The 12,802-nt window shown below is 38.3% G+C and overlaps 1 protein-coding gene across 1 annotated transcript in view; it reads left to right on the top strand.

Moving 5' to 3' along the window:
• prcp (prolylcarboxypeptidase (angiotensinase C)) overlaps positions 1 to 11,708 on the top strand; it is a 35,671-nt gene extending 23,963 nt beyond the window's left edge. Inside the window, exons 6-9 of the mRNA XM_052026187.1 lie at positions 691 to 860; positions 4,118 to 4,282; positions 6,606 to 6,793; positions 10,919 to 11,708. Coding sequence (XP_051882147.1) covers positions 691 to 860; positions 4,118 to 4,282; positions 6,606 to 6,793; positions 10,919 to 11,150 — 755 coding nt within the window. The 3' untranslated portion in view covers positions 11,151 to 11,708. The remainder of the gene's footprint in view (positions 1 to 690; positions 861 to 4,117; positions 4,283 to 6,605; positions 6,794 to 10,918) is intronic.
• The last annotated feature ends 1,094 nt before the right edge of the window (positions 11,709 to 12,802 follow it).

The raw sequence follows: 12,802 nt of genomic DNA, 5'->3' as shown, positions 1-12,802 counted from the left end.
TGAAATTTCCTCCTCCTCTCTGAAACCTGGCTTCCCTCTGGATGGAGCTCTTAACCACATTTACTTTTTTTCCTCATATTTGCTTTCAATTCCTCTGTCTGAGAACAGAATAAATTTAGAATTCCTCTGGTACTTCCATCCCACCAGGAGGTAAACTGGTCTTATTGTTTCCTATTATCATATTTGTGCCCTTTTTCTCATCTCCATTTCTATAAGATGTTTCCCTAATGATCAGTACTCATGATCCTTGTTACCTGATCTGTCTTGACCAATCTTCGTATAGTCTTTTGACTTTCACCGCACTTGTCTCCCAGATCTGTTCTGAAAACTATAAATCCTGCACTCTTTCCCCAGTTCTGATCCTCCAGCATCATAGTGTTTTTTGTCTAAATTCCAGCATCTGCAGTCCTTTGTTTCTCTTCTCTTCTCTTTCCACAGATACTGCTTGACAGTCTGAGTTCTTCAATATTTTCTGTTTTTGTTTCAGATTCAGCATTAGCGATTTTATTTGTTTTCCTTTTCTTCTGTCTAGATTTGCTTGAGTTTTGCTCACACATTGTTAAGCTGTCACTAGTTTGGCATTAAAATAAAAGTCTGTTTAGGTCAGTTCATGATTTATAAGCTGTAACTATGGATATCTGTCAATCCATGTAACATTTAAATACTTACCTATGTTTTTGTTTATTTTAGCTGAAGGCTTGAAGTTCCTTTCTAGTACTTTTCATCTCTGTTCACCATTACAAGCATCTGATGTGGCACTCTTCAAATCGTGGCTGATTGAAACTTGGACTAATCTAGCCATGGTGGACTATCCTTATAAAGCCAACTTTTTACAGCCTCTTCCTGCCTGGCCTATTAAGGTAATTGATGTAAACCTCAATTATGGAGAATCATTCCAGAACTCTGCTCGTTGAAGGAAATCTCAAATCTGAGGATTACATTTATACACTGCTACATTTATAGTGAAGTGATGCAATAGTGTCTCGACAACAATGATCTCTGCAATCTAAGTACTCACAGAGCCTCACCTAACTTTGGTTCTGACATTACTAACATCAGGCTAAGTCATCAGAAGTTTTTTGGTCTGTCCATTTCTCCAACATTAGAAGTATTGAAGGCTGTCCCTGAATGGAGAGTTGTAGGATTTTGACATAATGATGTAAATGTATTCCAGCTCAGTGTGGCAATGTGACTAAGACAGGAGCTTGCCTTTTGGTTGTGTTCCCAAAATCCAACCACCCTTGCCTTTTCAGGCAGTACTGTTTACAGGTTTGAGGAAAGATATTGAAAGGCTTTGCCAAGTTGCTGTTAATTTGTGCAAGAGTGTATGTTTAAGGTGGGGTGCCCATCAAGTGAACTATCTTGTATTGTGGGAGCTGCACTCATCTAGGTGAGTAGAGTATTGCATCAAGCTCCTGGCTTGTGTCTTGCAGATGTTGGAAAGTTGTGGAGCAGTATGGGAAGGTGTTTCCCCTGGCTGGTGGGATCTAGAACCATGAGTCACGTCAGGATATGGGCTAAGGTATTTAGAACTGAGATGAGGAGAAGTGTCTTCATTCAGAGGGTGGTGAAGTTGTGGAATTCTCTACTAGAGAAGATTGTGAGGGTCAAGCTGTGAAACACATGTGAAAAGGAAAAAGATAGACTGCTAGCAGAAAAGCCATAAAGTGTAAGGGGAGAGAGCAGGAATATGGAATTGAGATAGAGGATCAACTACAATCATATTGAATAGTGGAATAAACTCTTGGTATTCTTCTGTTTCTATCCTGTAGTTCCCTTCTCTCTTGCTGCAGGCTCAGTCTGGCAGCTATGTCCTTCAGGATTTGACCACTTTGTTTTGGTACTAAACCGCTTTTGAAGACAGACATTGAAATTCCCACCCAGAGTACATCTGTCTCTTGCTGTCCTCTTGTGTTTCTTCTAGATGGTGTTCAGTTTGGAGTTTTGATTCACAAGCTGAGGGAGGGCAGTAGTTGGTAATGAGCAGGAGGTTTCCTTGCTCATGTTTGACCTAATGCCCTATTTGCAACTCCCTAGCAAATTAAGCAATATGTGCTTGCGTAAAGCAAGATGTAGACAGAATCCAGGTATAAACTGAAAAATGGCAATTAACATTTATGCCACAAAATTGCCAGACAATGAAAATCTCCAACAAGAGGAAGTCTGGCCAGCTACTTTTGATGTTCATTTGCACTACTATCATTGAGCTGAATGGGTCCAGCCACTTAAATTCTGTAGCCACAAGAGCATGTCTGAGGCTGGGTAATATATAGAGAGGGACTGACTTCATGATACTCTAAAGCCTTTTTACCATCTGGCATGTGATGGAATATTCTGCATTTGCTGGATGAGTGCAGCTCCAACACAAAACATTTAACACATCCAGGATAAAACAGCCCACTTGATCAGTAACCCATTCATTCCCTCTACCACCAACATACCATGGCTGTATTGTGTACTATCTGCAAAATGTACTATCTGCAAAATGTACTGCAGTTACTTGCCTAGGCTATTCTGATTATACTGTCCAAACCCATGACTTCTATCATCCAGTAGAAGGAGAAGGATTTTGGGCACAAGGGAACACCACTGCCTGCACATTCCCCTCCTAGACCCACGGCATTTGCATTTGGAAATACATTGTCGTTCTTTCATTGTTGCTGAGTCTAACCCCTGGAACTTCATCCCACACAGCATAATGGAAGTGCCTTCACCAGAAGGAGTATAACAAATCAAGAAGCTGGTTCACTGCCACTTCAAGGTTAATTATGGAGGGGCAATTAAGGAACAGCAATAAATGTTGGCCTTGCCAGCAATGCATGGATCTCAGGAAATGAAAATGTAATCAATGTTGACTACTCCATCTTGACAGTAACTCTGCACTGCCACTTCAGGTTGATCTGTCCTGCCAGTGGAATGGGACATACTCATCATATACTCTGGGACATTTGCTGAATGATGAGTAGGATTATGTCAGGCTTTTGCTTGACCATCTATGGGACAGCTCTCCCAATTTGTACACAAATCCCAACATGTTAGTCTACATAATTGAAAAGCATAAAACTACAGATTCTAGACGTCCTAAGGAAAAACAGAAAATGTTGGAGGTACAATGAGTGAGGCAGCATTAACGAGAGATGGAAGTACTGCTCTGTTTCTATTGAGAAATTTTAGTCCAGTTTTTTTTTCAGTTTTTTAAATTTTTTTTTCTTTAGTTTAGTTTGGTTTGATATATTTATAATTTTTCTTATTGTCTTGGGGATTTTTTTCTTTCTTTTATATTTTATAATAAATCTTTTTCTTATATATTCATTCACTAACAGATCATTGGATCTACAGTTTTTTTATATACTTTATTGTTCTTTATGATTATCCATGTCATGATTGTTCTCCTGATCTCTTTGTATTACACATCTAAACATTGATATATTAATCTGTATTAATTTGAAAACTAATAAAAAGATTGAAAAAGAGAGATGGAAGTACTGTTTCAAGTCGGTGAAATCAGTAGCCACCAGCTTGAAACACTTTCTCTCTGTGGGTGTTGCCTGATTTGCTGAGTATCTGCAACAAGTTCTGTTTATACGTTAGTTTACAGGGTTGACAAGTCAGGTTGTAGCGTTGCTCTGTCTCGGGCCCAAGGTGATGCTGGATATTCACTGAATATCAATTTTAACACTAGTTGGCTCAGTGCAAAAGAAATGATAGCATGAGTATTGATATTTCATTGTCATAAAATCAGAATGTGTACATGTAATGTTAGCAAGGCACAAAGTGTTTTTAAATACTATTAATGCTTTTAATGGAGCTTTGACCACGTTTGGTATCCCAAAGCAGCCCATGAAGCAAAACAATTTATATAAACTGTGCACTTAATTGCAACTGAGGTTACTGTAGTCTGTCGACAATTTTTAAAACTGATGAAAGCTCAGATTCTAGATATTGAAGAATTAAAATCATCCAGCATCTTGCAGCTGGCTTAGAGGAGCTGAAGAAGACAAATTTTAAAGGTTGTTCCTTTATCCATGGATAATGGGAGTCAAAGATGAATCTGCAGAGATTAATTTTTTTTAATGTATGTTGTACATGTTGATAATCTTTTTAATTTATTCCTTAGGTTGTTTGCAACTTTCTTAAGAATCCCTCACTTCCTGCAAAGTCATTGCTCCAAAATATCTATCAGGCTGTGAATATATATTATAACTACACTGGTAATGCTGCATGCCTGAATATATCCCAGACTTCAACTTCCTATCTTGATGATCAAGGCTGGTATTACCAGGTGAATGCTATTATGTGTACATCATGTGATGTTGGTGTAATGAAAATATTTTAAACTGTGTTGTAATAAGTTTTTTTCTTTACTGCAGTGATATCAGATAATTCATGTGCTAGGAACTTTTACTTCTGGTGCTTTCTGCATTTCTCCACTGTAAACTATGTTCTCTTCCTAGGTTTTCCTATGTTCCATGACATAATATCCATTATATGCTGGAATTTTGACTAGTCAATTTAAGAAAATAAATGAACCAGAAAGATCATTGTAGGCTTGTTTAACATGCTGTTCATATTTCTTTCTACCTTCCTCCACATTTCACCAGACCTGACTTCCCATGAGCTCGGCAGCAGATATATTATTTTATGTAATAATAAATAGCTTCTGAAGTTGATCAGACTGCCCTATTGAAAATTTAATATACTACAAGGAGAGGAAAAATAAATTAAAGTAATTTGTGCTCTTTATCTGACCTACCAAAGAGAACTGAGGGACTGATGTATACTATGTCTCACTGAAATGTGGCTTACACCTGCTTCACCTGAATATGCCATAGAACCTGTGGGCTTCTCAATTCATTGGATGGACTGTATGGTGTCCTCGGGCAAAGTTAGAGGTGGAGGGGTCTGCATCCTAATCAACATTTCGGGGTGCTCGGATGTGACGGTCCTGGCGAGTTCCTGTTCACCCAGCTTGGAATATCTAATAGTGAAGTGTCATCCATACTACCTACCACAGGAGTTCACTTCAGCTATCCTGATGGCAGTCTACATCCCACCCCAGGCAGAGGTAAAACCTGCACTCAATGAACTATACTCTGTGATCAACAGCCTTTAAATGGGATACCCTGAAGTCCCCTTCATTGCCGGTGACTTCAAACAGGCCAACTTAAAGAGTGTGTTACCAAAATACTACCAGCACTTCTCCTGTCCCACTAGGGGCCCAAACACCCTTGACCATTGCTATACCTATCTGGATGCATCACGGTTTGGTATGGCAACTGCTCTGCCTGTGACCACAGGAAACTGCGGAGAGTTGTGGACACAGCTCAGCACATCACAGAAACCAGCCGTCCCTGCATGGACTCTTGTCTACACTTCTCGCTGTCTCTGTAAAGCAGCCAGCCACCATGGACATTCTCTCTTCTTCCCTCTCCCATTGGGCAGGCACATCCTCTTGATTGACCCCATTGGATGATGTGAACCAATCAGAATAAGTTCTGCCCATAAAAATCTTCTGCTGGATGGGAGAGAACTCTGACAGTCAGCAAAACCTGCCCCTGGCTTTGCTGTCTTGCATTGGGGTTTCAGTGTTTCTGATCATCTCTGACATTGATAAATTATTACCTCAGCCACTCCTAGTATTAGTTTAGAAGACCTGAATATTGATAGCGCTTACACTGACAAATGCCAATACTAAACTTCAGGCAAAACACAGCAAAGTCTGAGTCAATATAGTTTGATATGATTTTGAGTAATGTAGGTGAATGATTTTTCAGCAGTCAGTATTGTCTCAGTAGTAGAACTCTTGCCTTTTGCTCCCTGCTTCTTAAATCAGAAGGTTGGAGTGTCACATCTCATTCCTGAGATAAGTATTGTAATAGTGAGAGAGTTTTAAACTGTGGGAGGTGTTGCCTTTTGTTTGAAACATAATCCCAAAATCTCCCCCCCCCCCCCCCCACCCTTTACTATCTTTGGTGGTATCTTTTGCTGAGGAATTTGGGAGTTTACCTTGGTGAGTTTGCAGGTGTTATCTTTTAATTAACATAAATTGGATTATCTATTAAATTATCTCACAACTAGGATCTTGTGCACATGACAACATTTTTTGTGCTAGTTGGGGACTTGAGCTAAAGAAAACAATTATCCAAATGTTGCTGTGGCTGACTAAACCCAAGTTATTTTGTTAAGTGATTAAAGAAAGCTAAAAATTGACAATATTAAATTCATTATTAAGGAAGAATCTTTGTAGCTGTAAAATGTTCTAATTAACTTCTTAAAAAAATGAAGCAGACCTCCTTTGAACAACATGGTGACAACCCTGATTAGCTTGATTTAATTGTAAGGTCATTTTTTTTCCAATATAAAGTGGATATGTATAAGTGGGTGAAAGATCACCATGAGTCACCCATATTTCTGAATTCATAGTAATGTAAGGACCTATGATGTTTTAGTTTTGCCTACAGGTTAATGTTTGCTAGTAGGGAACTTTTTTCCCAACAAAATTTCAATAGCATTCATTCTGTGATGTCTGAATATACTAATAAATGTGCATTTTAAGAAAGTAACTTTTGGCCGCTGATTTACAGTTGCTTGCTTTTTGTTGATAGAGTTGCACAGAAATGGTGATGCCTTCATGTACAGATGGTGTGAATGATATGTTTGAACCAGTGGCATGGGATCTCAAATCATTTTCTGATGACTGCAAAAAGGACTGGGGATTGCGTCCAAGACCTGACTGGATCACCACAGTTTATGGTGGGAAAAATATCAGTTCACACAGCAATATTATCTTTAGGTAAGTTTTTATAAAACTTTCCAAGCATCATTGAAAACCATTGCTTTTAGAGGCAGTTCACAGTGAGAATAGAGCACTTTTTGGGAAGAAAGGAAAACGTTTGCTAATATTATTACAGCCACTTTGAGAGTGTTACATGGAGTTACCTTCTAGATGTGGAGGATGTACGTGTTGGTTGGGCTGGGCACTAACACATTCTAATGACTAAAGTTTGAATAAATAGGTGGTCGAAAGATTTTCAAATTGAGCTTAATTTAAAGATAATGTGTTATTAACATAAATTGGATTAGATAATCCAAGCATCAAATCCAACATGACTCCTGTATTATGTTATCTTTTAGAATTTGAGGATCTTGTATATCTTAAATGGAGCATTCCATCTTCAGTTAAGATACCCTGCCAAAAATTGTTTGGTAGCAGTCATTTTAGAAGCAGCTCAGAAGTCCGTTTCTTCCTTATTTTTCCAGCATCAAGTAGCACTAAATGAATAATGAAGTGTGCTGAGAAAAACGGGTAGATTGCTGGTCTGATTCATGGATTGTGTGTGACAGAGGTCTGAGGGTTAGTGTGTGAGAGTTGGTAGGCGGGAGGGTCGGAACTTCGGTCAAGATTGGGGGAGGTTGGGCGTTAGGTTGAGTCGAGCCAAGCCATAGAGAGTAGGGAATGGAAGTTGCAGATTGTCTGCTAGTGAAATGGGTGACCTGAGGAGAAGTGGATGAACCTGAAATATATTCCCTACACTGAGCTCTGCAGCCCAGGACTCTAGCTGGGGGAGAATTGGGGGAAGGAAAGTTAAAGGACAACTGAGAGACAATAAGTAACAAGGCAATAGTTGGGGAATGGGATTACAATGAGAGCCAGCTCTGACTCGGTCGTCTGAATGGCCTCCTTCTCTGTTGAGTGGAAATATGAAATAAGAACAGACCTCTTATAACCTGGCAAGATCTGCTTCTGCATGAGTGGTTGATGCCGCCTCTCTGTGTATGAAAATCATGTCAGTGGAATCTGAAATAGCATCTTTCTTGCTATTTCCATGTGTTCCTGCTTTGGAAACAGGATCCAGAAAGAAAATTGCAGACTTCATGGAGTGTACAAGAAGTCTTGCATTCTACTTTGCAGAGGATTTTCTGAATAAATTGCTGCGCATTGTGCACATAAACTGCATTAGACTGTTCACTTTCTAGCCTTAGTTTTCTGTAATCAGCTTGATCTTCATGGAGCAATTAAATGTTAGGCCTTTTCATTTCTGCATGCTTAGATATGTAATGTCAAAATACTAATGAAATGAAACTTGTTCAATAGATACAAATATTACTTTGATAGTGGGGGAAAAAAGAATATGCCCCTCTGTAGTGCAGCAGCTACAGACTACATTTATGATAGCACTTGTGGTATAACAAAATATTACAAGGGACTTTACAGATTGATGTAAGAATATTGACGCAGCTGGAAAAAGGAGGTGAATGGGGTGATTTGGTATGTGGTTGAAAAGTTGAATTTTCAAGAAAATAGGAAAGGAATTTCGGAAAGTGGTGCTAAAGTATATAGAGAAGAGGCAGAGACTTGCTTCAGAGGTAACAGCACCTCTGGTAAAAACAAGTGAATTATGCTTGGCAGCTAGATGAGGAAAAAAAAGACAACTTCAAAGAGGAGCGATGGGGTCTGCTGATTTGTGAAGAATATATTAGGATTTTTTTACTTTGCGAAAGGTAGCAATTGTCAGAGTTATACAACACAGAAATGGACCTTTTGGCCCATCAAGTCTGCACTGACCATAACATAACCATTTATGCTAATCCTACACTAATCCAAAATTCTCTCCACATTCTATCACTCACCTATACACTAGGGGCAATTTATAGTGGCTAATTAATCTAGCCCAGACATCTTTGGCATGTGTGAGGAAACCCATGCAGTCACGGAGAAAGTAGAAGCTCCACACAGAGGGCACCAGAGGTCAGGATTGGACCCAGGTTGCTGAAGCTGAGGGGCAACAGCTCTACCAGCTTTGCTGATATGCCATACAGTCCTGTTGGGCGTTAGGCCAATTAACTCAATGTCTAATTCAAACAATTCATTGTTGAACTGCAGCAGTAATCACCAAAGCAATTTTGTTCAAGTCTGATAAAACACAATACTGTCTTGAGCAGCATCTAACCATGCACTGTCTGAGATAATCTGAATGGGCAGAACCATAATATCCATGAGTACCTCTCCGGCATTGTCCATGCTCCTGGCACTTACACCGAATGATTGATGTGTCTCCACGTGGTTCCTCCAGAAGTCTGTCTTTTGTCCTCTGGGCCCCAGATGTTAATTAATTCTAAGTCCATACGTCAGGTAACTCTAGGCAAGGTCATTATGTCTCACACGGTTTGGTAGTGTGACTCCTGTCTGCTGGGTTGTATCTGTTGGTCACTTCCAAGCCTAATTAATGACCAACTAGCTTTAATCAGTTAGTATATCTTATAATGTTTCTCCAGTTGTTCAGTTATTACTGGGCTGCAGGTTTCTTTTGGTCTCAAACCTCCTGCTTTTATTGCTCTTACCGATCTCTTTCCTGGAGACCTTGTTTTTATAGCTCACTGTAGAATGCACGGTCAGTGTTTTGTCCAATCAAAAGCTTACACAGTTTATCTATGCCACCACAGGCAATCTAGCAGGACCTGCAGCAAATGCCAAACTCCTTGCTCTGTTTTAAAAGCTGTTGATGTGGTTTGGAATTAGTTGGAGCAGATGAGGGCACCGTAAACATTCTGCATCAAACCCTGGCTGTAGTGCTTCTGGACAGTGAGGATGCGTAAAGTGAGTGCTTTCTCATTGGCTTTGAGTGGCAATGTGGAGATGGACTGCAGCTTATTAGAACTCCTGGCATCTCACTTCTGGGGAGTGTACTTGGATGCCAGCTTATATAGGTATTGGGATTCAGGGACCAAACATCTCACGCATCAGTAGTGATAACACATGTATAATGGAGTCCTTCTATGATACGAAGACCACAGCAAATATGTAAAAATGCCATAGCAAAGCCAAGCACTATGACTATGTATGTGTCTCAGATGTGCTGAAAAAAATAAACACCTGGATAGATTTAACACCACACAGGGAATCAGGATACAGGTAAACATTTTTATATGCAAAGTGATACCACTTTGTGCTGTGAAGTTCATATTGTAAAATGTTAAACTTTTTTATATTGAGTGAAGGTTTAACAATCAGTTTGTAAGGAGCTCCTTGTGTCCCTCTTTAGTGAACAGTGTCTTCTAAAATCAACCTTTTCTGAAACATGAGCACATCATTGCAGAATGGTAGAAATATAAAATAAAAACACAGAATGCCAGATGCACTTAGCATGCCAGGCAATATCCATGGAAAGTGAAATGTCTGACTTTTTCAGAATTGGAAAATGATACAGATATTACAGGTTTTTCAGCAAGATGCGAAGAAAATTAGGATTGCAGATAGATGGGGAAAGGGAGGAAAAGAGAGAAGTTTTCTGAAAGGGTGGAAGGCAAGAGTGATTTGAATGAAAAACAGGACGATTGTGCATGGCCAGGTTAACATTTCAGAGCTAATGAATATAAATGTGTATATGTTTAGCAGCTAGTTTCTTCAGTCTAATGGCCAAAACCACCATAAAACAAAAGCCTGTTTATTATCGTTAAAGAAATTGTAAGTTCTGATTTGCAATAATGTTCATTTAATACACTTCCATTACTTTTGGATCAGAAATTGTGTACATCACCAGCCATTAGTATTTGAACTTGCAAATATTTTGATGTTTCTTATCAGCAGACCACTTAATTAATCAGTATTCACCAGACAAAAATATTTCTGAAATTATTTTTGTCTGGATACTCCGCTGCAGTACACAGTAAAAGTTATACATAGGGAGTAAGCAAAAAGAACTCATTAACAATAATAATCTTAAAGCTTAGACATCAAAACTCAGCCTTTATATAATTGAGCTATGTAATAGCATTTGCCTTGATCTGTGTTTTATGAATGAAAGGGGTCAAAATAAAGTGATAAAGTTATTACTCATCCTAGGAGAAGCATAGTTTACAAATTCATTTTGAATGTATTTGAGCTGTATTAACTGTAGACATTGATTCCTTTTGACAGCAATGGTGGTTTGGATCCTTGGTCAAGTGGAGGGGTGACTAAATCAATCTCTGATACCTTGGTTGCCATTTTGATTCCTGAGGGAGCTCATCATTTAGATCTGCGTTCCAGTAATGAACGGGACCCTTACTCTCTCCGAAAAGCACGATCTCTGGAACTTAAATATTTCAAAAAGTGGATAAAAGAAGCAAAAACTGAATCACTTGAAACCTACAATTCTCCTAATCATTGAACTATATAAACTTGGGTAAAACGTTCTCAGATTTTACTGATTTCTCAACTTGATTTGCAATAGTTCCTTTTCACAGTTTCTTGTGAGGTAATTTTCAACAACCAGTGTCCTGATGTTCCTTACAAGAAATTTTATAATTTGTACTTGAGTTTATAACTGAGTGATACCCTTGGTTTTAGATAATATGAATAGTATCTTGTGTTTTATCCAAATTGCCGTTTGTTAATTTGTTATCTTAATGCGCTGATATAATCAATAACTTTGTTTACATTATTATTTTGTATGAATTTACTACTTTGAATTGTGGTTTGCTGGTCAGATCTTGATTAAAATTCAGGTTGGGTTTCACTGGATTTATGAATATTTCCATTGTTTGAAAACTGAAATTGATGTAAAACAAGTTCCAGTGGCTCAGATAATGCCAGTTTTAAGACTTGTAACTCAAAATGCACATCTTTTGCTATTATCCTTTTTTAATATTCTACCCACATGCCTTTTTGATGTTACATTTATCCTTTTAGCATTTCTTAAATTAAATTTCTGCGTGTGGTTTACTTAGTCTTGTGTGCTGCATTCATATCTTTCACATTCAATTTTGCAAAATTTTCTAAGTAACTTGTGCATCATCTAATTTACAACTAGAATTTTTTTATTTCTTTGAGGAATATGAAGATTGCTAACAAGACCAGCATATTTTTTGCCCATTATAAAATGATTTTGAGAAGATGCTGATAAGTTGCCTTTTTGAATTGTGTTGAAGGTACTCCCACATGGCTACTGCTTCGGGAGGTGCAGAATGATGAAGAGAAATATTTGCAATTTCTCTACCAAGCCACGCAGCTGATGTGTGACCTAGAAGGGACTTGCAGGCAGAGAAGTTCCCTTGTGCCTGCTGACTTTCTTCTTCCAGGATGTAGGTTTGAGAGGTGCTGGTGAAGAATTACTGATTGGAAATACAGCATATCTGCAACCAATTGTTCTTGAGATGCTGTAGCTTCATTCTTCCAGGCAAGTGGGAAATATTCCATGACATTCTTAAGGTGCCAGGCAGATGGTGGGATTGCTATGGGGGGGCCAAAAGCTAAACCATGGTTTTTGTGACTACTGAACCTAGAAATTTTGTAGTCTTGTATAACGTTTCTATGCACTGTATGATAGAGTTGGCTGGAAATCTGGTCACTAAGTATTAGCAGATGCAATGCCTTCAGTCAATGTTTGACGCATGATTAACATCGCTGTGATTTTTTTTTTACAATATTTTTATTATTAATTCCACATAGAGAATACAGAGTACATGAATCGGAAAAAAAAATAGAATGGTACTGATACATTGTCTTGAATCACACTTAAGATCACAATACCCCATAATGGTAATCAAAAATGATAATTAATAATTACATTGCAATATTTTTATTATAAAAAGATCTAAACCCACTGCCAAGACTGAAGCTGTTTGGTACAGAAAGAAAGACAGAAAAACCCTCGTCACATAATGATACTAGCCAACATCTGTACTTTAATCACCAAATCAAAGGTTTTGAATATAGTTCAAAAAAGGTCCCCACAATGTTTGAAAGTCTAAGTTAGAATCAGCAATTGAACAATGGATCTTCTCTAAATTTAGGTATGACATAAAATCATGTAACCATTGA

This window comes from Pristis pectinata, chromosome 11 (assembly GCF_009764475.1).
Source record: "Pristis pectinata isolate sPriPec2 chromosome 11, sPriPec2.1.pri, whole genome shotgun sequence".
Lineage (NCBI taxonomy): Eukaryota > Metazoa > Chordata > Chondrichthyes > Rhinopristiformes > Pristidae > Pristis > Pristis pectinata.
The sequence above is the reverse complement of the archived record's forward strand: the minus strand, read 5'-3'. Positions and strand labels throughout refer to the sequence as shown.